General features: G+C 37.8%; 1 protein-coding gene across 2 annotated transcripts; it reads left to right on the top strand.

The window, feature by feature from the left end:
• Positions 1-23,313, top strand: abcd3a (ATP-binding cassette, sub-family D (ALD), member 3a). Of its 2 annotated transcripts, none has more exons than XM_083910675.1 (23): positions 1-154; positions 2,609-2,645; positions 2,743-2,841; positions 4,418-4,506; positions 6,371-6,440; positions 7,402-7,499; positions 7,781-7,904; positions 8,601-8,657; positions 8,792-8,934; positions 10,950-11,019; positions 11,704-11,773; positions 12,035-12,132; positions 15,101-15,192; positions 15,740-15,831; positions 15,942-16,011; positions 16,095-16,158; positions 16,288-16,365; positions 16,457-16,522; positions 18,008-18,097; positions 18,184-18,303; positions 20,048-20,152; positions 21,086-21,142; positions 21,225-23,313. In XM_083910675.1, the coding sequence occupies exons 1-23, from the start codon at positions 45-47 to the stop codon at positions 21,300-21,302; spliced, it is 1,977 nt and encodes a 658-aa protein (XP_083766801.1). In that variant the 5' UTR covers positions 1-44; the 3' UTR covers positions 21,303-23,313. The 2 variants fall into 2 exon arrangements, with proteins under 2 accessions (XP_083766801.1, XP_083766802.1); XM_083910676.1 differs by lacking the exon at positions 6,371-6,440 and adding an exon at positions 5,217-5,286.
• The last annotated feature ends 763 nt before the right edge of the window (positions 23,314-24,076 follow it).

Raw genomic sequence — 24,076 nt, 5'->3', positions numbered from 1 at the left:
GCATCGCAGTCGCGAGTTAAACTGGTCGCTGTGCTCGAAGCAACATGGCGACTTTCAGTAAATATCTAACTGCAAAAAACTCGTCCATAGCAGGCGGCGCCTTGCTACTGTTATACCTTCTGAAACACAGAAGACGGACGAGTAGACAGGACGGGTGAGTCAGAGTTAGTACACAATCAGGTTCACTTTAAAGTGAAGAAAATTCCGGTTTCATGTGAGTTTGTTACAGCTGTTCGGGATGCTAGTTTGTTAGCACCTGCCCGTCCCTATACGGTGACCGTAATTCAGCAGTTGTCTGAGCCTGTACATGAATGAATGTCTGGAACTGAGAGTGACGCGGTAATGACACCAGTATCACGTCTTGTGTTGTGCTATTGACTTGTGTCTCTGTATCGAGCTATGACAGCTTCCATTGTTTCGTCACTCTCTGACCTAAAAAATCATGTATCTCGTTTGGTCAGGTCGAATCAACAAATGACTGTTTGAAATGTATTTGTCTTACCAAATCAATGTCAACACTCGCTTCAGAATTACAATACGCCATTAAATAATTTGGTCTTAATGATATTCAGTAGTCACAAAGGTTTATTTTCTGTCACATGTACTGCAGCATTGGAATGGGATCGTTATCAACAGTGTAAGAGACGGACTTAAGATTAACCATGTGTATTTAAAATAAAATTGAAATGTGCACTAAGAAGAACACAAATAAATATAAGAGCCACGAAGTATATATATATACATATATATATATGTACTAAAAAGGTAAAATAAAGTTTATATTATTAGTAAGGTGCAAATGATATAAAAGAAGAAAGTAGAAATCAATTCATTAATTCCTTAGATACCAGTTCAGGGAAGTTTTGTTTGCCTCGAGACCTCCTTTCCTCATTCCTAAGTTGAATAATATCACTTGAGAAATGATTCCAGTCAACCACTCCATGAGGTCCATTCTATTAGTTGCTCAAAAAGATTAACATATATTGCCAGATTACAATGCATATAAAACCTGGTGAGAAAATGGTGTCTCACTTAACACTTAAGAAGCTGGTTGAATTAAGCACTGTTGTGTTGCGTAGGCACAACAAGGTTTCCTGTTTATTGCCTAGTATGCCAAGTATGTCTAGACTCATTCTGTCAGTGATCAGTGATCCATATGTATGAAGTCCAAATTGTTTCATGACTCTTGCTTCATTTCCTGTGTGGAAGGCTGTGATGCAGGTTTTTAGTTGTTTAGTTTAGTAATTCAGCTTGTCATGGTAATCATGCTAACCTGTTAGCTCATAGACCTGTCACACATTGTCAGATCAGGGCCTATGTGTAACCCTTACTGCAATGTCATGCTGGATATCTCTTTTGGCAGTGGTATAGGACATCATTATTTTACAAAAAAAAAAAAAAAATGCATCTTAGATAAGGATGCATGTTTGTACAGGCAAGTATGATATGACTTTAAAGACCCCTGCTGTTTTTTTTTTGTTTTTTTTTTTAAAAAAAACAGTGACAAACTGAATTTCTTAACCTCTGGTCAATAATGCTTGCCTACTGGCTGGCTGTAAATCATTACTCTGAGTCTCATTGAGGCACGCCTCCGTTTGGGAGGTCCGTTATGCTTATGCTCCAGCTAGCAGAGTAGCCAGGGAATCGCCTGTGGAGAAATTTCAGTAGACAACATTAAAGCACAGACTGATTGGAAATATCTACCGTTGGATCAAAAATTTACGATCCATGAATTACGTCTGTATTGGAACCAGATACCGATACTTGATTGGATTGGCCCCATTCCTAATTGTAGAGCATCACCTAATAAATTTTGCCTGTGGATTTTGTCTGGCCTACATTCGATCCACCAGACCATTTGGGGACCATTTGGGCATCTGATTAAATTGTCTAGTTGAAACCAGTCAGTCAGTTGAGTCATTAGAAGGAGACATTTAATTCACATACAACTAGCAAAATCAGACACTTGTGGAGCTCTTAAATATTAATTCAGGTATAATAATAAGTCAGGTAAAGAGTCAGTGCCCTAAATGCAACTACAACGTCTATAGGAATAATCTAGAAATCTACTGTGTATGGTGATAACACTTTTATATAAGTAATGTAGTAATGTAAGTAATAAGAATCTGTTTTTGGAAAGAAATCTTTCTTTTAAAATATATTTTAAATCAAAAAACTTTACTTTAATTTACATACAGTACTTCACAAATTCTAATATGATCCAGCATTGTACTCTGTCTGATAGGGATGGGAATTTCATGACATTTTGAGAATCGATTGTCGAGGTCCACGTGTCGATTTTTTATTATTATTTATTTATTCTTCTAGCTTCCTTAACCTCGTTGGTCGTGAACTTTTCGTGTTTGTGACACTTTTTTTTATTTTTTTTGTCGAGGTGCGCATGTGTCGATTGTTGATCGTTTTGTCGACAAAAAAGTCCCATCCCTAGTGTCTGATCTTATCACTTCACCCCACAAAGTGGGAGTGAAGTATTGTCTGTCTGTTTGTTTGTTTGTGCTTCCACACTTGCCAATATGACCAACATAGGCTTGTGCATCAATGGGGTGAAGTCTGCCATCTCTGATTGCCTTGTGTTCTTTCTTTGTAGTCGGAAAGGAGGATCAGATCTATTGCTGAACACTGAGGTATGAGTGTTACTTTTTTAAACATATCAAGTTTCTATTTATGTTTCACTGATGCCTGGAGAAACATCACAGAGAACCTTTATATCTCTTCATATAGAAAGATGGCAGGAAAGATCGTGCATCAGTGGACAAAGTTTTCTTCCTCCGAATCCTCCAGATTCTACGGATCCTGATACCTCGATTTTTTTGCAAGGAGGTAAGCTGAATTTTTTCTTAAACACATCTTGTTATGTTAAAACATCCCCAATGACCCCTTTGCCCTTTATTATTATTCTTTTATTTCTATTTCTTAGTCTACATTCTAGTCATCATCCACATTAAAGTGGTAGTTAAGTATTTTTTGAAGTATGGTTATCTGAGCTGCTGAAACTATCCCACCTAAATGAAGAAACTTTTCATCAAGTAATGAGCAAATACTCCTGAAGCAAAATGTGTCAGGCTTATGGAGACATCCTAAAAGACTGAAATTGTTTTGAATAGGGATTTTACCAATTATTGAAGTTTCTCCTTCAAAGTCATAGGCACATTGTGTTAATCAAATGAAGTAACCTCCCCCCAAACCATATTCTTTACATTCTGTAAACATAAGAGGCCAAGATTTTATTAGGTGAGCTTTTGTCAAGCTTGTGGCTCATTCAGGCCCTTTTTTAGTTACAGTGCACTAGGCCTGGGCGATATATCAATTTTATCGATTAATTCGAGTTTTTTGCTCCAGACGATTTTAAAACATTGACATTTCTCCTCTTAATACAGCGCAACTTTTGCCCTTGGGAGCTTCTGTGCGGAAGCCCCCCTACTTGTTTACCCTCCGGACATGCGGACAACGAGTGCGTGAATTTTGTTCCCAAGAAAGACTAGTATCATCAGTTTGCGGCGACAGACGTGGAACAAGTGACTGCACACTGCAAACTTTGTTTAAAGCCCATTTCAACAAAAAGGAGTAGCACAAGTAGGGACAGCTCTGCTGATCGCGAGCGGCGAGCTACCACTGTATGTGACTGTATCAGACTGAGTCTTTGCTCCGGAGACCGCTGACACTAGGATCAAACCAAACAGTGCCGAACTGTAAATTATTTTAAAATATTTAACAGTCCTAAAAACAATTACCAGGGAAATGTCTAAAATCTCAGTATTTAACACAGTAGTCTGGTCCGTGACTGGCATCACACTGTTGCTGTATTTTAGTCCAGAGACTGTGACACAGAGTCTGTGCTACGGTCATGGAGGACGTATTTAAAATATTTTAACTAACTCACACTGAAACACTCTGTATGTGTAAAATGTCATGCATTTACACATAGTACATCATATGAATAATTATTTTGTCTATAGTAGTTTTTTTAATCCAAAATCCAATTTTTTTATAAATAAATCAGGGATTTTATTTTTAGGCCATATCGCCCAGCCCTACAGTGCACTTAGCACTGACTTTATGTCAATACCTCATACTTGAAAAAAACCTGAATGCTCCCTTTTAAACTCTTCAATATCTCATCATTGTGCAAATATCAACCTCACACAACACACAACAGCATCACACATCTCGGCATCTCTCTCTTTGTTTATTTAATGTCATAGCTGACAGATGAGCCCTTTGACACAGTTACCTTAGCTCCATAATTCAAGGTCACAGTCACATGCCTCTTTGGTTTCATTCAGCCTTATCCATTCAGTTTAGTTCATAGATAGAAGCAGTGTCAAGGGTAAAATGATAAGGGACTTTATGATGTGCAGTGTTTTACAGGCTCCCCTAAATCTTTTCTTCACCACAGACAGGATACCTTATCCTTATCGCAGCAATGTTGGTGACCAGGACTTACTGTGACGTATGGATGATCCAGAATGGCACCATGATTGAAAGGTCAGACTCTGAGGAATACCATTTGAAGTAGAAATAAAGGTTTTCTCAAGACCACACACGTATATAGAGCTCCAGATGTCACATGACTCTGTTTGTTTATGCGGCCATAGTGGCAGGAAAGAATTCTGGAGAAATTAACTTTGCCAGTGCTGGTTTCCTTAACATATTAAGTGTCTTGAGATAATCTGTTATGATTATGACACTATACAAATACAATTGAATTGAGTGCAGTCAGTGATTAGACACAGAAAGTGTGCTCAGAAGTCACTTCAGTGTTTACGGCTGATGTGCTGCTGATTACAAAGTTTATCATAATGGTATGTCAGGTAGAACAGTGTTAAATATGTTACTGATAACATTCCTTCCCTGACCTGGGCCTCACAAAAAAAGTTTTACATTTACAATTTACATTAAAACCTTCTGCTGAAGAATTAGTCAAATTACCAGACAAATCCTAAGTCGGGGGTAGCCCTAATAAATTGTGTGTAATTGTCACATTTTGTGAGAGCATTTGCAGCAAATAACCTTGAATGGAACCGATACCTGGTCACTGCGGGGGGGTCTCTTCCTACGGGGAACCAGCTTTACCAACTGATTATTTTCACCCTAAGCATTTGTGTTTTACCTGTACAGTTTTTACAGCCTTTACAGCACTTTAAATCCAGATGAGCGAAATGAGAAACTGATGACTTTGTTTTAATTCTCCACAGTGGTATAATAAGCAGAGACATCAATTTATTCAAGAAGCACTTTTACTCCTACATCTCAGTCATACCAGCGGTAACTAAATATGGTTCTCATAAAGTAAGCTTGTACCATTTGTATATATGTATATGTATATGTATATGTATATGTATATGTATATGTATATACATATACATATACATTTACATTTACATATACATACATACATATATATACATGTATGTAATTTTAACATATTGCTTTGCAAATGAGTTTTGCTTTTTCATCCTTTACGCCAGTTTCACACTGGATGCTTGTGTGTGCTGTTATGACTGCAGTGTAGACCGCTAGTCTACTTTTATCTTTTTTTCATCTTGTTTCATCAAGAAACTCCATCAATTTTTTTTAATTATGAAATGTGTGCAGGATCAAGGGGTGCATGGCTTCATACTGAAGAGCCCTGGTATTTTGTTAAGTACAGTGGAGTATTTAAAGTTATATTTTATGATATTCAAAGGCAAAATCTAAAATACACTTGACATTTTTTAGAAATTCATATAGTAAAAACTTCACAGCAGCTCTGCAGCAGGTGGGCCCGAGACACGCATCTGGTTTGAAAGATGGATATGCGTTTTATACAGTGGAGTAGCGCTGCTGTCGTCACACACGCACATGGATCCACTGTGAAGCCAGCCTTAATGTTTGACATCAACAACACTGTGCAAAACTCTCAGGGCACCATAAGCTTTGTTTAGTCAATCAAATTCTGCAATCACTGGCTTATGCTATTATTCAAGCATACAGTAAGGGTAGGTCATACTCAACACTTTATTTTAAAACTGCATACATGTTTCCTTTATTTTCTCAATGCCTTTCAATAAAATTATGAGAAATAGTTATACTGAATGGTCATTTTAGCATTCATATTACAGCAAATCTAATGGTGGCTGAAAAATGCTGCACAGTACTGTACATTTCCTTCCATGCCATAACCCTGATGTATTTTAGCAAGTGGTAAAAATAACTGCACTCCAAATTGCTGTTATTTATTTATTTATTAGTTGTTCAGCAATTCAAGTTTCACTGGTTGCAAAGGAAATGTAAATTAAATTCATTAAGTCTATTGTTCTTTGACTCTTGGCAATGTTTGCTCATGTTTGTCGCATGTTGTGGTTTGCAGTGCAATTATTGGTCGCTCGAAAAAAGATTTCAAGATCTGCTTGTTCAGCTTTATGAAATTCATGCCAGTTGTAAGTGTCTTTTTTTTCTATTACTTTCAAGACTTAATTTTATGATATACATTTTTCAGCAACACTTGTAGTTTGTCAGTTCATATACTTACATTTTCTAAAACATATACTATGTAAACATGCTTGAAAACACCAACTTTTTCTTTTCTGTAAACACTGGTTTCCCGGTGTTGGTACATTATTATCATTGACTCATCTAATGCACTTTAATGTGCTGTCATTTCATATGATCATATGTCTTCATCAAATACAATATGGTTGTTAAATGGCTGGCTTTAGTCTTTATTTTTGTAATTGTCATTAAATCGCATGGCGACAAAAACACTCAATGTGATGAGTAATTTCCAAATACAGCCGTCTACTGCAGCTTTCAGCAAATGTTATGTAAACATAGGAATTTGTTGGGTGCCATTTTCGGAGGCAGATCCATCCACATTTTGTCTTCCAAATGTGGGTTTCAGTGGTATGGTGGATAAATATATAACATCATGATTTGGATAAAAGTATGACATTTTTTTTGTAGGATACATTCTTAATAGATTTAATAGATTAGGTTATCGCCAGCATTTAGTCTTTAGAGTTGCTGTCAGTGACATTGTCTTTTGACTAATGTTTGGCTAACGTTTAGCTATCTTCCAATCGATGTTCTTGATAGCATTCCCCTCCCTGATTACCAGTTCACCTCATGAACATGCCATAGACACGTTTCTGAGCTCTGAGCAACATAGATTTTAATTTAAGTATTTTACTTGCTGCGACTTTAATTTGAGTTAACTTTGCTCTTGTGAAATCACGCGTAATGTTCTGCTAGTGCATGCTAGTGCCTTTAAAAGGAATAACAATAAAATTAACATACTACTTTAAATACTGTAAAACCCTAGAGCTTATACTGTCCTACTCAATCGAAATGTTCATAGTAGAAATGGTTACATGTATGTCATGTGTGACTTGATCGTTCTAGATTGCCTTAGTGAACAACTTCCTGAAGTTGGGCTTAAATGAGCTCAGGCTGAGGTTTCGTGAGAGACTCACAAAGACCTTGTATGACCAATACCTACAGTAAGTTCAACATCACATTCCAACACATGCAGTCTTCCAATAAACATTTCATCTTCTTTGTTTTTAAAAAAAAAATGTCCAGCTTTATCTGGAATATGGTTACAATAAAACAAATTTGAAAACATCCCATGGACTGGGGCTTATTGGTATACCAAGTTTTAAAATTCTATCTACATGTTTTCACTTTTACCTTGATTGTTTTTTGGTTTTCTTGGCCACATTTAGTGTTCTTTGTGTCTTTCTGGCTTTTTGGCATCCTCACTCGTTTTGTTGCTCTTTAGAGGTTTTACCTACTACAAAATGGGAAACCTGGACAACCGGATAGCCAATGCAGACCAACTACTGACACAAGATGTGGAGAGATTCTGCAACAGTGTGGTGGACCTTTATTCCAATCTCAGCAAGGTACCAGACTTGGTTTACTCTCAGCAGAGAAATATTTGACAGTTGCTTAGAATACACAGTAAAAGACAGGAGTTGTCTTGAAAAGTATGAGTTGTAGTAGTATCCTCGCTCAATACTACTTCCTGAGAGTCTTGTGTCCCAAGAAGATTAACCTTCATTTACACAGTCGTGCTGCATCTCGGTTCACCATCAGTGTACACTGCAGCCACAATGCGGAGGCCAACAGTATGAAACTGAGCCAGTGAAAAGTCCTTCCCAATTCATAGGTAATTAAATGTTATGTATTGGATGACCCTTTATTCATGGTCACTCGATGTAAGTGACACAACTTCCTGTTATTAGTAACTGTACTAATATATATATATATATATATATATATATATATATATATACATATATAGTATACTGATACTAGGGCTCCCCAGCAAACCCAAATCAATTTAGTTCCCAGAAGGAAAATACACCGTGACGATAGATGCCTGTCTGTGATTTGAGCTGCTTTGGAAAAGTAGGACTTTAGTCTACATGAATACAGAGCATGTTCTGGCCCAGAATCACAGATGCTTGATCTTTTCTTATTCCCTTCATGTGGGCTCCTCCACTGTCTGGAACAAATGGTTATAGATGCCTTATATACCAGAATGGTTTTGAGCAGTATTCATTTTATTAACAAATGTGTGTGGCCTCTGTCTGCAGCCTCTTTTGGACATCGGTCTTTACATCTTCAAGCTGACAAGTGCCATTGGTGCTCAGGTGAGCACATGTTTTTATGTGTATTACCATTTGCTTCAGCCCCCTTGACTCTTAAAACATATTTGGTAAAGGTGTCAATCTGACTTTTACACAAGAAATTACTTCACTGTGTTCATCCTTTCTCTACCATATAGGGCCCAGCTGTCATGATGGCCTACCTGCTGATCTCAGGTCTGTTCCTGACCAGACTGAGAAGGCCGATTGGGAAGATGACAGTCACTGAGCAGCGCTATGAGGGAGAATACCGCTACGTCAATTCCCGCCTCATCACCAACAGGTAAATAATGCACACACCTGCTCTGACATTACAGATGCCAACTGTTGTAAAACACCATTGAAGAAGGAAAGAAGTATAAATGCATTTTTGTTGATGGTTAGTTGAATTAGTTCATGATTGATACTTTGTTAATTGTTAACAATAAATAATAGATATGCATATTTTTCTTAGTTTTAAACATTGCACATAGATTTGGTGAACCCAATGAAACAATGCAGCAGCAAAAAAGCAATTTCTGCAAAGTCGGACTGCAGAGAACATTTCTGTTGGCACAGATTGCTGTGGGATATGAATCCCATCCATCATCTACCGCTTTATCCTCCACCGGAGGTCACGGGGGGTGTTGTACCAATCTCAGCTGACATAGGGCGATAGGTGGGGTACGCCCTGGACAGTTCGCCAGTCCATCGCTGGGCCACATATAGAGACTAACAACCATTCACCAGAGTGACCAATTTACCTAATCCCCATATTGCATATTTTTGGACTGTGCGAGTAAGCCGGAGAACCTGGAGAAAACCCACACACACGGTAGGGCTGAGCGATTTTATCGATCCTGCGATATATATCGATTTCTTTATTTTCCCACGAAGTATACATTTTCAGTCACGAGTATCGATACATTAAGTCCCGTTCAAATCCCCTGTGTTCCGCCTGGCACTTCCTTACAGGAAGAGCGATTAGATCAGCCAGCCGCTAGTGTCGCTGTAGAGCATTTATAGCAAGTGACCTGTCTTCACCTGCCGACGTCTCCCTCTTCCTGTTTACTCAGTGAGAGTGAGGAGATTCAAGAAAATAGCGGCGAACATAAGTCCAACACTTTCGTACTTAAAGGCAGATGTGTCGGAGCACTTCGGGTTTAAAAAGGAGGAAGTAATGCAGTTTTTCGTGCCGCGGCACTGGAGTGAAGGCACCATTAGCCGTTAGCCTACAGTCAAGCTGGAGCGTTCTGTTTATCAAACGAAAAGAGCAGCGTAACCTGCGTACTGTGTATGTGTGAGACTCATTTTAACAATCGGGAGTCACGTAAACATGACGTAACGCGCATATTTTTCCGGTCAGTCGTCATGGAAACGAGTCACGCGTTAACGCTGTTCATGGCCTAGCACTAATGTTTAAGTTAAATGTGTAAAAGCTGTTGTTATTGAATGTTGTGGAAAAGCCATGGTACTATGTTTACTTACCTGGTGGCTAGACTGGCTACTTCACATGTTCAGTGTCAAGCTAAAAAAGCAACTATTCAGAACAGGCCACTTGATGCACTTTTTAACTCTCCATTGTTAGTTGCAATACTGCACTTTGTTTAGTTTTCAGGCTTGTAAGTTACAGTTTGCACTGTTTCAATAAAGGGAACTAATTTTCTCATCACATTAAACACAACTTTAATTTAACATTTTGTCCAGCATTTGCAAGCTGTAGACTCTGTCCAGTCGGAGACATATATTGTGTAATTGATTTTTAGTTTTCAGTTCAATTAATTCAATCCAAGTAAATGGAACACTCACAAGATGTCACCAAAATCACTCTGTCCCCTTAAAATCTGTTAGTATATCAAATTATATTGAATCACATCGTTGGCTGAATATCGTGTTATATATCGTATCGTGAGCTGATTATCGTGTATCGTATCTTATCGTGAGATTAGTGTATCACTACAGCCCTAACACATGGGGGGAACATGCAAACTCCATGCAGAAGGGCCCTTGTTCCAACCGGGGCTCGAACATCGTCTTCTTGCTGCAAAGACAAGAGCGCTAACCACTACGCCAACCGTGTGGCCCCATTTGACTCCCATTATCATTCATTTGTTAGCACTTTAGTTGATGTGTGCCCTCTGCTGGTAGCAGTTGTCACTACACCATATATGAGGTTCAAAGAATGATAATGTGAAAAGGAACAGATGTTCATCAATCAATAAATAATTTATATATAAAATTCTTATTGACAATTAGCTGATTAGCAGTTAATCGGTAACATTCCTGAAATTTGAATAAGTATTGTTTTTCTCTCTGTAGTGAAGAGATTGCCTTCTACAATGGAAACATGAGGGAAAAACAGACCATCCACACCACTTTCAAGAAACTGGTGGGTAACTGTTTCCTAGAAGTAGAGAGTGTGTTTCATGAGACAACACAGTAAGTGAATGATAATTCATCGTCTCTGATTTAGTGTGGTCACAACGTAGTTGATGTGTTTTTCGTATCTATAGCTTATGTGAGCTGAAGCTGTTGGCTTACTCTGCGATATTGTCATTGTTTCAGTAGGTATGATATCTCTGTCTGAACAAGATACTTGTTTAGACAGTGTAGCACATAATTTACAGTAGAAGATGTAGTGTTGGAGGACATGAGTGAAAAATATTTCTATGTTCTACTGTGAAACATCCATGGAATTTATATTTTATATTAAAGTAAATGGAGCGGGTACGACAGAAACTATTTTAATGGGTGTAGATATAGCACCTAGTTTGGCAGCAACATTGAACTGGTTTTAATATTGTGACTGCTGAGGCTTTTGGGCCCAACATCAAAAATCATCGAACAACTGAAATGACAAAATAATTTAAAATCAACATCTTTCATCAGTCCTGGGATACACACCTATCAGCCATAATACCAGTTATCTGCTTCAAGTTGTAGATGGTCAGTTTTTTTTAAGCAGGGTTGTCCAAATTAGTTTATCACAGTGTAAACAATGGTTTTTCTACTGTTCTACTACTAAAGTTGTTGCATCGCTCCAGAAAATCAATATATTTGTTTTAACTTCCAGGTGGACCATTTACATAACTTCATCTTCTTTCGATTCTCTATGGGATTTGTGGACAGCATGATTGCCAAGTGTAACTACATGTTTTTGTTTTATTTTGGTTTTTATTGTTTTAGTTGATAACAATCATATACCCATTAACTGTATTTGTCTTTGCTGTAACAATTTATTTTCTATAGAAAAATCTCATCACTTATCTGTACAATAATAAATAGTTATCAAATTTCAAAATATGTTATTAATCAAAATGTACACAATATTCTATAATAATTTCAAAAGCCTATGTTGCTCTGAGTTTTCATTCTCTGTTCCTCCACATGCTGTTTCTCTGCAGATTTTGCCACGGTTGTGGGCTACCTGGTGGTTAGCCGGCCTTTCCTCAACTTGGCCCACCCTCGACACCTGCACAGTACACAGTCTGAGCTGCTGGAGGTCACACACACACACACACACACACACACACACACACGCACACGCACACGCACACACACTCACACACACACACACACCAAACACTAACAAAATCATTGCGGTTCACTTACTTTGTCACATGCTTGTTGATGGTGAATTAACACTTTAAACTTAAAACCAGACATGTATCTTTTGTGGAGCGGTGTGCTGCGTTAAGATAAGCACACCTTTATGCATATACTCTATCATATCTAATGCTATCAAGGTTTTTGGAGAACGGTGTAGAAGGCCCTGAAATCTGTAATGAGTTGTTGAAGGAACCGAGGAAACCTTAAGATAGGTGAAGATGTACACAGCCTGACACCTCTAATTCTGTCCTCAAGATCAGTCCTCGAGATGACACACATCTAGTACATCAAGTGTTCCTATAGTGGCAGTTGAAGAAGATTTTTAAGTTTAAAAAAAAAAAAAAAGAAAATGTAGTCGAAGTTACCACCACACACCCAATATATTTATTTATAGTAATATTTTATGCATCCCAAGCTTATTAATTCTTTGTACAATATGATTTATGTATTCATAATGCTTTATACAATAATAAGGTAAAAAAACAAACAAAAAAAAACTCTGGTTTTGATCCAACGACCTTTGTGGCAATAGTCCACCAACTTAACCACTGGACTACCACTGTTATTCTTTTGTAATGGTGTCAAATGAATATTAATGGATGTATTGGCTCAACCAGAGACAGTTCTCTGCCAGATATTTTAACCGTGATGTACTTCAGCGTAATGGGCGTAATCAGGTAGAGGTAGGGCTGAAATCAACCAAAGAAACTCTTGGTTGACTAAAGCCCTGAAATTTCGACAAAAAATTGAGGGGGGGGGGGGTGGGTGCTTTGAGGCTATTTTAATTTGAAAAGACCCGCAGCCGCGGCTGGAGTTCAACAGAGTCTAACGGGTCTGACAGCATTTTGCATTAGGTTCATCTGCGCAATACCATAGCCTGTGATATCCAAAAATATTTCAACTAGTAATACCAGCACAATAACCGTTGAGGAATACAGAGCGAGACTGAACATAGGAGCTCCGCTTCGCGGCTGATACACAAATAGACCGCGGGACGCTGACGCTGTTGCGGGCAGGTGTGTCTGCAGTTATAAAACCAATAAACGATTATTAGACTAAAACATTGAAATATTCAAATAATTCTCATATGTTCATACTCAAAACGGACAGCGCAACCTTAGCGTTTTTAAATGATATGCCATGTTTGTAGTAGAGCTGTGAAAAGCAAACTGTTGCTTGCAAAGTTTGCATTCCACTTCTGTTTTTTTTTACCGTCATCTACTTTTGAAAAATGCTTCCACACTGCTGATGTCTTTGACATGGATGTGACAGGAGGACTGACTGTAGCAATAAAATGAAAAGTTTAATATAAATAAAAAAATTGTCATCTGTCTGTCGCTTATGAGCCACGGAGCGACAACAACCCATGGGCTGGACTAAACCAAAATAGTGGAAAACAAGGGGGGTGATCTCTGAAGACAGGCTGTTACCTGTGAAACACGGGTGCTCTAAAACACGTCTATTAGACTTGGTACTTTCCTCCTAAATGAAAAAATAATAATAAAAAAAAAATTAGTCGACCAATCACAATTTTGGTCAAGCCAGAGCGTGTCGACCAATTAGTTGACCAGTCGACTTTGACTTTACAGCCCTAGGTAGAGGACAGTGAAAATGCTTGTGGAACTACGAAAAAGGCACAGATTATGCTTGTGTAACTTGGATGTACAGGACAGGAGAAATCCTCCTCTTCCTCACTGGCTCCATCCTATCACCTATCCTACTCTCCTCACTCTCCTAAATCTCTCGCTCTCCCTAAACTCTCCAACTATATAAACGCTATCCAAACACTCCAAACTCTATCCACACTCTCAACTGATCACAACTCTCCTTCACAAACCCACATTTTGAATGGAGCCTGAGGGGGTCTATATCGCTGTAAAACCTTGGCAAAATCTGAACCACTTCCTGAAGCAATCACGTGGTACAGCCGGGCAGCGAGGCTTCGGATGTCATCATTTTGGCTCCTCCCCTAAATGAAGCAAGCCTCGATACGTGCTTCGCGGAAACGCCCCCTTTATTACTCGACACACACTTTGAAGCCTCGGCACATCTCATAACATTACTACAAAACAGGTTGCTACGCTAATGCCAATCGTAGCCTCACTAGCTTACCTGTGGAAACAGGTTCGCCAAGTTAGCTGCAAAATAGTAGCATGCCAATGCTAAATAAATATGTGCTTGCGTATTGGGGAATGGACACCGACTACGTCGTTTCAGTATAATACCATTCTGTGTTGAACCATGTGAAAATGTCTCACCCACCGTGAGGACAGCCTCCTTCACTCCCGCTGCTGCTTACCACCTGGTGTCAGTGGAATCAGAGGAATTACTCCAAAAAACGTGAAAATCAAGGATGCACCATCGGGCCATGCTCAACCCATATCCAAATCTTAGGGCGATCTGAGTAACGAGAGATATGCCCGTGACAAACACACACGCACAGAGACAACTTGCTTTATAGACAGATGCCATTGAAATCAGGAAGACACAAACTCCCTCTGGAATAATCTGCTTCCAGATTCATCATTATATATGACTATAGCTTTCTCTTGGCGCCAGCCTTTAAACTAGCCGTATCTCTACAATAGCATGTTCTCCTAACAACTGGACTAGTAACAACTAATAATAGCTTTGTTTTAAATAAATAATATTTGATAATGCTAAAGGCTTACCAAAGGTTATGCATTTATATCATAGCAATTGTATATTGATAATAATCAACGTATCCTTCAAATAAAGAAACACAAATGATTTTTAGTAGAAAAATGTAAAGAACAGCAACATTTGGTTTGAAATTGCTTTGATGTAGAGTGTCTGATTTTTGAGATTTTATTGATGGCACTGTTACTCTGTGACTGCAGGACTACTACCAGAGTGGGAGGATGCTTCTAAGAATGTCTCAGGCCTTGGGCAGGATTGTACTAGCAGGTCGAGAGATGACCCGCTTGTCGGGGTGAGTGTAATGGAAAGTAACTGAAAAAGTGAACATAAAAAAATTAAACAAATTGTAAATGGTATAAAACGTAATGATGGTTTCCTTCACTTGCTTTAAATCTCAAATTAACAGGTACCAAATGCAAATTGCAAAAAAGTTCAGGAGTTGATTACATAATATGCATGTAAAATGTTCTGGAGTTGATTACATAATATGTGATAATTACATAATAACTCCAGAACTTTTATCATCTTCATTCAACTCACCTTTGAGTCTCTGAAAATGGATGACTGTGCATTAAAATAGCTATAATTGATATATGGTAAAATATTTTCTCCAATCCTTTGAATTAAAGCAAAAAGTCTACACACCATTCTCATCTTGATTGCTTATTTTCAAATCCATTGTAGTTGTAAAAGGAGACAAAATGTACTTTACATTAACTGTTTGCATTTTGATATTGGAATACATAGAAACCGCAATCATCCATTCCAAGTGAGGCCAATCTATTATCTGTTTTAACTGATATTTTCATCAGATTTTTGTTTCATTTGTATTTAACCAGATTCACAACTCGTATTACTGAACTTATGAAAGTCCTGAAAGAACTGAATGCCGGCAAATATGAACGCACCATGGTGTCTCAGCAGGAGAGAGGTACAGGTGACTCTGAATCACAGACGTACAGTATGTCATTGACTTGAGTTTGAAAGGAGATGTGCATCCATAAAGCCTAACGGATATTTGGTTTCCTTTATTCGTGTTAGAATCAGGCGGTGAGAAAGTCGTACTGGTGCCAGGAAGTGGTCAAGTAATCAATAGAGATAATATCATAAAGTAAGTCTATTTTGACTCTTGACTGCATCAGTGTTTTTGTTTTTTGTTTTTTTTACCCTGAACTGAGATGTATGTTTTTACAGATTTGACCACACCCCACTAGCAACACCAAATGGAGACATCCTTATAAGAGACCTCACATTTGAGGTACAGATCTCTAATTACATATGTCTAATAGACATTGGTTGAGCTAATGACTGGAATGATAAACTCAGATTAGTTCATTTGAGTATGCTTTTTTGTTTAACATACAATTTGTTATTCTGTGGTCTGAAGGTGAAATCAGGCACCAACGTTCTTGTGTGTGGACCAAACGGCTGTGGAAAGAGCTCTCTGTTCAGAGTGCTTGGAGAGGTGAGAAAGATTTTAGTCAATTTTGGTGAACTGGGAAGCTTTATTTAGTCATTTGTATCAATAAATTATGTTTTTTGCTTTGTTTTTTAAGCTGTGGCCTCTGTTTGGGGGACACCTGACCAAACCTGAGAGAGGGAAACTCTTCTATGTTCCACAGGTAGAAAAGTTATAGTTATACAGCTACATATAAGTTCTAGCTTTTAGCTACATTTTGGTTTATGTAAAATTGGGCCTTACAATTTTGTATTATTATTTATCAATTCTAATTACATCAAGTCACCACAGACACTGTACCTGTTTTGTGTGTTTTGGACAAAGAGCATCATTACAGTAATATGCAGCAAAGATAAATAACGCCTTAAATTATGTTATTGCAGTTTATGTGATAACTTAAACCAAGCTCATGTTCACAAAGCACAATTTGTCTCATAGGAATTCTCTGCCTTTAAGTGTCAACAAAGATGAGGTAAATCTACTGAAAAAGTAAACAATGTCATAATCTCAGGGACAGTTAACCTCTTCTTCCCGGTTTCCCCCCATACCTGGGGCAGCGTCACTCGCAGTGACAAAAAAGTCATAAAACTTAGCTAAAAGCTCATATAAACCATTCTTATGTTTACGAAACACAATTAAAACACTGATGGATTAAACCAGCAGTAGCAAAAAAAACACTGTTACAGTGTACTCAATGAAAAGTGGCGCCAGAGCATCAGCGTGATTATGTAAACAAAAAAAATGATTGATGAGACCGCATGGAATCCACAGATTCCAACGGTACCATTTGTATCACTCTATGACCAAGATTCATGGATCCAGCCCTAAAATAAGAGCAAAACAACACTTTCAAGAAATACAACCAGAAATGTTGTCTTACCTTTGCTTTTTATCAAAACAAGTTATTTCCACCGGAACAAAACTGCTCCTAATGAAGATCTACACTTCCCAGCATGCTTTGAGGACAAATCCAAGTCTAATTGATCATTACAGAGTGACATTAGATCGTTCTAATTAGAGAAGGGAGATTGTCCACACAAATGCGTCATATACATTTATGTCCTTTTGACTCGCTAATTAAGTGATTCACGCATTTGGAGCCTTGGGGCCGGATTCTATCGTTTAAGAGGTTTAAAACGAGCTGTCAATCACCTAAATTGACCAAGGTAAGCCAGAGCTATGGCACTGTGTAACTGAACATGCTGCAGAGTTTTCATGTTTTTTTTTTTCAAAAAAAGTTTTTTCTTAGACCAATAGTGATATTTACTTTAAAATGCAATATTTTTTTTTAACCGAGAGAAAAAAAATCTATTTAATTTAATTTATGCTGTGTTCCATGTGCATTTACGCTGACACAATGGCATCTATAGTGAAACTTATGGAATCTCCTAAGTGTTATCTTTGTTTTGATACCAATATAGTCTACATTGAGCTTGTAACTGCAGAAATTTACTGTAAACTGATGTGAATTTATGTATACATAAACACACGGAACATTGCTGCCATAATCAGAGCTACATACTGTTACTGTTGTAATTGTCACAGTTCTGTTCAAACCACCCACATGTTATCATTGGATTGAATAACTTTAATTTTCTTATTATACTGGATATGAAGTTTGAGTTTGATGACTGTTGATTTTGTACAGAGACCCTACATGACACTGGGTTCTCTGCGTGACCAAGTCATTTACCCTGATACCTATGAAGATCAGAGGAGGAAAAGCATCTCTGACCAGGTCGACACATCACACCTCCTCACATTTCACTCTTGCATTGCTGTGTGACTCTTACTACACAACATACCTCATCTGCATGTGTCTAGGTGTTGAAGGAGTATCTTGACAATGTCCAGCTGGGACACATCTTAGACAGAGAAGGTACCTGGGACTCAGTCCAGGACTGGATGGATGTCCTCAGTGGAGGAGAGAAGCAGAGGATGGCTGTAAGCACTCACTCACTTAATCTCTCTGTTAATAATGTATTACTGTCAACATTTTACATTAATTTTTACAACCAACCTCAATCACTAAAAACAGCCCATCCATACATCTTGGTACTGAGGGATAAGGTTGTGAGATTATGTGGACCAACACAATGTCAGTGTTCTGCCATAACAAGTGTGAACAAACAATACATATACTGAGCAAAGTATTTTATCTAAACAAAACATTGCTTAATTTCTTCATTAATATCATACATTTTTAATGTAATGTAATGAGTTGGCAAAATAGACTGCATCCGCACTATTCAACTCACACCCAGGATTATACTGCTGCCTACGCTACTCCAGTATTTACAAGTCCTCAATTCTGAGAAGATTTAAATAGTTGCTGGCTTTGTTCTCCTTTGAAAACCCTGGAGTAGTGTTGTTATCTGGATGGGCAGAAAAGGAGACCATTTAAAAATGATGGTGCAGTGACATACATTAGCTTCCTGAGTTGTGGCTCTTATTTTTTTTTTCTATTAATGACCACACAGCTCCCAGGCTGGTTAACTGTGTTCCTCTGCATTTGACCCATCGTCTTCGAGGATGGGCTGCCCCATCAGCTGTCTGTCAGTCAGATAGATAGTTGTGAATGCAGTTCAAGGCCATCGGTTTTTTAATGAAAGGCGTCCCTGGTCTAACTTTTTACCATTGCTTCTTAGTAGCTCTCTCATGTGTGAAACTGAATGTATTGTTAAATTTTCAGGCATGTTGGAAGCAGGTAACTTGTGATATGGAAACACTATTCTGTACGAAGATTGTTTTCTTTTGAAAATACTGATTTTAAATGAAATTGTAGTTGCAAGCATGGAGGCATTGTGAGTCCTCTGGTTATTGTCAGAGGTGGAAAAAGTACTAAAATATTGTACTCGAGTAAAAGTACCAATACTTTGATGAATTATTACTCAAGTAGAAGTAAAATTAGTCATCTGAAAATGTACTCAAGTAGAAGTAAAAAGTAGTTCATTTGAAATGTACTTTAAGTAAAAGTTACTTAGTTACTTTGCGTGGGGTGTGAGGGTAGTAAAAATATGACAAGGGGTCAGAAATCCAAAACTATTTTGGAGCTCATGCGCCTGGCGCAACACAGGATATTATGTCACTTTTGGCGCACGCCCTCTATGTTCACGCGCCAGTGCTGGTGCTAATCACATCATCATTCGTCTGGTTCTGGTGTATATTTTCCCCCTGTAGGTCTTCATTTTTATTTTTACTCGGTAACAGATAGGATTTATAAAGTAACTAAGTACAATACTTGAGTCAATACGTACTCAAATAAAATACAAAATCCTTATTTTAAATTGTACTTAAAAAATACAAAATACACAAAAAGTATTCAATACAGTAACTTGAGTAAATGTATTTGTTTACTTTCCACCTCTGGTTATTATGTGCAAACTAAGGCCTCTTACACACTTTAATGAATGAATGAATTAATTAATCGTTTATTTCGGGCATGAGAAGTAATCAACATCTGCACACATCAGCAATTAATTTCTTACACACGACCGAAAAGGAAAGCGGGAGAAGCAAAGCTTATCTAGTCCCGCCCCCATTACCACAGAAAACTGTATTTTTTTTTTTTTATTTTTTTTTTTTCTTCTCTTCTTTTTCTTATTTTCTTAACTTTCGACAATATTTCGACTCTGGTGTAAGTAAAATTTACTTATGATAATGTAAATGCCTCTCTTCATGTTTGTAGATGGCCAGACTCTTCTATCATAAGCCCCAGTTTGCCATCCTGGATGAGTGCACCAGTGCAGTGAGTGTGGATGTGGAGGATTATATCTACAGCCACTGCAGGACGGTACGAACCAGTAAAGCATCATACACGCTAATGGAATATTGGAAAACCATAAAACCATCATAACCACCATGTTTGTATAAGCTCACTTACTGACATAAGTCCATGGTGTGTTTCTAAAATGTTTTGTGTTATTTTGAAATCCTCTTTACATCCTGATTGCCATCATTATGTAAAGTTGCCTGGCCAGTTGTAGTGTTGATGTGTGAACACACATTGGACGTAGGAGGAGTGAGGCAGAGCAGCAAGAGAAACTCAGTGTTAACTTTGTAGTTTCCCGTCACTCTCAAATTAAAACTTCATCACTGTTTACTTTCTGCAAGGCATGCCCCTGTGTTTATTTTATTAATATTTGTGGCAGAGTAAGTTTTTGCCTCAACTCACATAAAGTTACCTCATCATTGCCACCACAGTGACACTAATATCACTTTATTCTAGTGTGCAGGCTTAATGTTGGCATGCTCTGGTGAATTCATTACAGCCTCATCACAGCTCCCTAACCCATGTCAACATACATCTCTAAAATTCCATAAACGTGTTTGCTGATTCTGATTATTGTATATTTACCTCAATTCAGCTACACCTGTTTGACCTAGAAAAATAATACAAAGAACACACTGCATTAACTGATTAACCATTATTAATGGAATGGAAAAACTGAAAAAAAAGAAGGATCAAGAGGAGTTTATGTTATATTGATATGTAGGAAATCAGCTAATAGACTGACAGACAAAGGATTGATTTCATGGAACATTTCTTTCCAGTTTCTTAACACTTGAGTGTTTGCAACTGCCAAACTTTGCTTTTTCAGGCTGCCACTGTTTACTCATAAAACAAAAGAATGACAACGTGTCTGGATTCATAAAGTGCTGTAGATGTTTCTAGCTTGTTGCTCTGTTTTGGTTTCCAGTTGTAATTGTTTTTTGTGATTCACAGGTGGGCATCACATTGTTCACAGTGTCTCATAGAAAGTCTCTGTGGAAGCACCATGAGGTAAGAACACATGGAATCAGCTGCCTTTTTTCACTGCAATGTCTTACTGATACTCATCTTTGGTTTCATCCTTGTCATTCAGTATTATCTTCACATGGACGGGAGAGGAAACTACGAGTTCAGACCCATCACAGAGGAAACTGTGGAGTTTGGCTCATAACCACTGACGTTCTCCACACTATGCTGTCCATTCATTTTTTGCACTCAAGATAACAGTTAAAGTTAGAGCTAAATAATACTGTTTTTAGTAGTTTGTAACCATCAGCCTTGTTCATTTTAATTTATGGCATCACTTTGACTAAATTTGTTGAGTTTGATTATAAAACATCATGTCTGCATATGACACACACTGTTAACAAAGGATGTTGATTTTGGAGAAAGAAGTGAGTTAGCACAGTGGTATCATGTTCTACAGTAAAATGTGTTCTCCACAGAAAATTAATGAAGTACAGATGCATAGCTGCCAGAAGCTAAGAGCAGCCCAGTCTACATATTATCATTTACAGATGCCCCCTGCACCAAGAAACAGTCTGAGACCAGATTAATCTCACCAAAAAAAAAAAGACTTGCTTAACAGTTTGATATCTTAAGAATATGTTCACTGCTTCATCTCTTTGTCTCTGTGTAAACCATTCACTCCCCACATTAAAGTCTGTAGAGAAAATCATTGATTTTACATTCATGTTGAGCCACTGCTGCCTACACCAGTGAGTTCAAATGTGATATTTTACAACTTGAATGTTTAAAATTGTTCCTATAGATTTGCTTAGGTGTCACAGTTTTGCCAAATGAGGCAGAAATAGGCCAACAGCTACAGTGGTAGCATGAGCTATAGACATTACTTATCTTTGCTGTACGATGGTGTATTAGCAAGAGCAGATTCTTTTTAATATAAATAAGTGAACATATTCCAAAGATATTGTGGACATGGCTGGTGTAAATTTAGATGTGTCTTTTAAGTGACTTAAAGTAAATCTGTTTTACTTGTTGTCAGTCATGTTTTCATTAGAGGGGAGCACTCACAGTGCAGTCAGAGCTGACTGTCAGCACCGCATGAACCACATGTGTAAAATCTGAACTATCACTTTAAAATAGCTAAAGAAAAATTCTCTATAACTGTATCTAAGAATGTATTGAAACTTCTCACTTATCATGGAATTGCATAATCTAGATATTTCAAGATAGTTGGCCTGAGTCCAAAACACATTGGGGTCATAATATACAGCAAACAAGTTTGATATCTCTAGAAATTTAACTAAACTAAAGAGACGAGACCTTCCTCAGATCACGCCACTCCATTTTACTTATAATGCAGTGAAGTTGCATTTGGCTCCTGTTGGAAGCCAACTGAACTGACTTCATGTCAGTGTCTCTTAACTAAACTCTCGTTGTAGGGCGGTTTTTTTTTCTGTATGAGAAACCAGTGCAACAAGGATACACTCTTGCCACATTGTATGTTAAACATTCTTGATGTGATGAATGTTATTGTCTTAAACATAAAAGTGGTAGTTCAAGTTTTATGAAGTGGGGTTATTAAGTCACCACTGCCTGAGCTGTGTACGCACCCTGCTGGCATTCCTGTCCCATTAATCAATATAGGCTTTGTCGCTCTAACTGAAAGCATGGCTATTAGTGAGGACCAAAACATTTGAAACCAAAGCTCATTATAGCCACTGATTTTCTGAGGGGAAATAGCAGAGACGGCAACGTGGTATGCTGTCAATCAACGAAAAATGTACTTACATGAGCCTTTGTGAGAACACAGGAGATTGTTGGCCTTGTTACTTGTCATCTGAAGACATCAGCACTTTTTTTTATTAGGAGAAATGTATCTTATTATAATCCCTTTGTTGATTCATTCCATTTGTGTGAAATCTGTTTCTTGGTGATGGGAGTTGATAATGGTGATAAGTGATCTGTCATGAACTCTATGAAGCTGGAGATTATTGGTTCTGAGGTGCAATAATAATGCTTCCTGTCGGTACATTACTGATACATGAATTGCAGAGAATATTCTTCCTCGACCTTTCAGTCATGACTCAGCATGTTTCTGTTCTTTCACTACTACATGAGCATGACTCTGGAAAATATCAAGAAGGAACCTTAACTGTACCCATTGTTTTATATGAACAGTAATACATTTGTGATGACTAAAAAATTAAACAGTCTGTGTGAGGTAACGATAAATGATTGACTCTGTGACTGACTTTTAATGAATATTTGTTAAAATAAATAACAAGAATGTGCTTATACTGCAGATCCCTGAGCAGAAGGTGCGCTGTATACTCTGTGATGAATTTGAAATAAGTAAATGTTGTTATTGGATAATGACACATTTACTACTACTACTAACTACTGCTACAGTTCATGTACAATAATTTTGCCAAAGACAGTATTTCAGGTTGTGTACAATAAAAACTAGAACTAAACTAGCAAACCAGAGAGTTTTAACAGACATACTCTGACTCACAGGGAAGTGGGTTGTGAATGAATGCACATACACACTCTTGACTGGCAGCTGAAATTATTAATCTGGAGTTGTGTTTTGAATTTACCAACCTGGTCTCACAGTTACAGTGTTTAGGGAGATGTAACCTGTGCAGATTAAAATATAAGACATTATTGCATGATTGCATGTACAGCTGTTGACTATATGCAAAGCATACCTTACACACTGCAAAAACAGCCCAGCTAAATTGATTAAACATTTTCCTTTTCTTGAATCTGCCAATGGGGTAAACAAAAGTTCCCTAACGCTGAGTCTTGTGCTAACTGTTGTCATGCCAGTAATTATGCAGGACACCGGTACTCCAGCTTGCAAGTAGGGGGCACTATTGTACCACATTGTGATGCTTTACAGGTTGCATGAGAGAAACAGAAGCCTACTGGCGAACGTGCATGGTGTAGCGATTGATTGTGGGTCCTTAGTCCATG

This window comes from Microchirus variegatus, assembly GCF_963457635.1.
Source record: "Microchirus variegatus genome assembly, chromosome: 2".
In the NCBI taxonomy this organism is placed as follows: domain Eukaryota; kingdom Metazoa; phylum Chordata; class Actinopteri; order Pleuronectiformes; family Soleidae; genus Microchirus; species Microchirus variegatus.
Note: the sequence above shows the minus strand (reverse complement) of the source record. Positions and strands in the feature narration are given on the sequence as shown.

Bases quoted from the DNA above. Each gene is read 5' to 3' on its own strand.
- abcd3a (XM_083910675.1), top strand. From the start codon at position 45: ATGGCGACTTTCAGTAAATATCTAACTGCAAAAAACTCGTCCATAGCA. The intron at 12,133-15,100 runs GTCACACACACA...CTGTGACTGCAG, and splicing joins CACAGTCTGAGCTGCTGGAG to GACTACTACCAGAGTGGGAG. The intron at 21,143-21,224 runs GTAAGAACACAT...CTTGTCATTCAG, and splicing joins CTCTGTGGAAGCACCATGAG to TATTATCTTCACATGGACGG.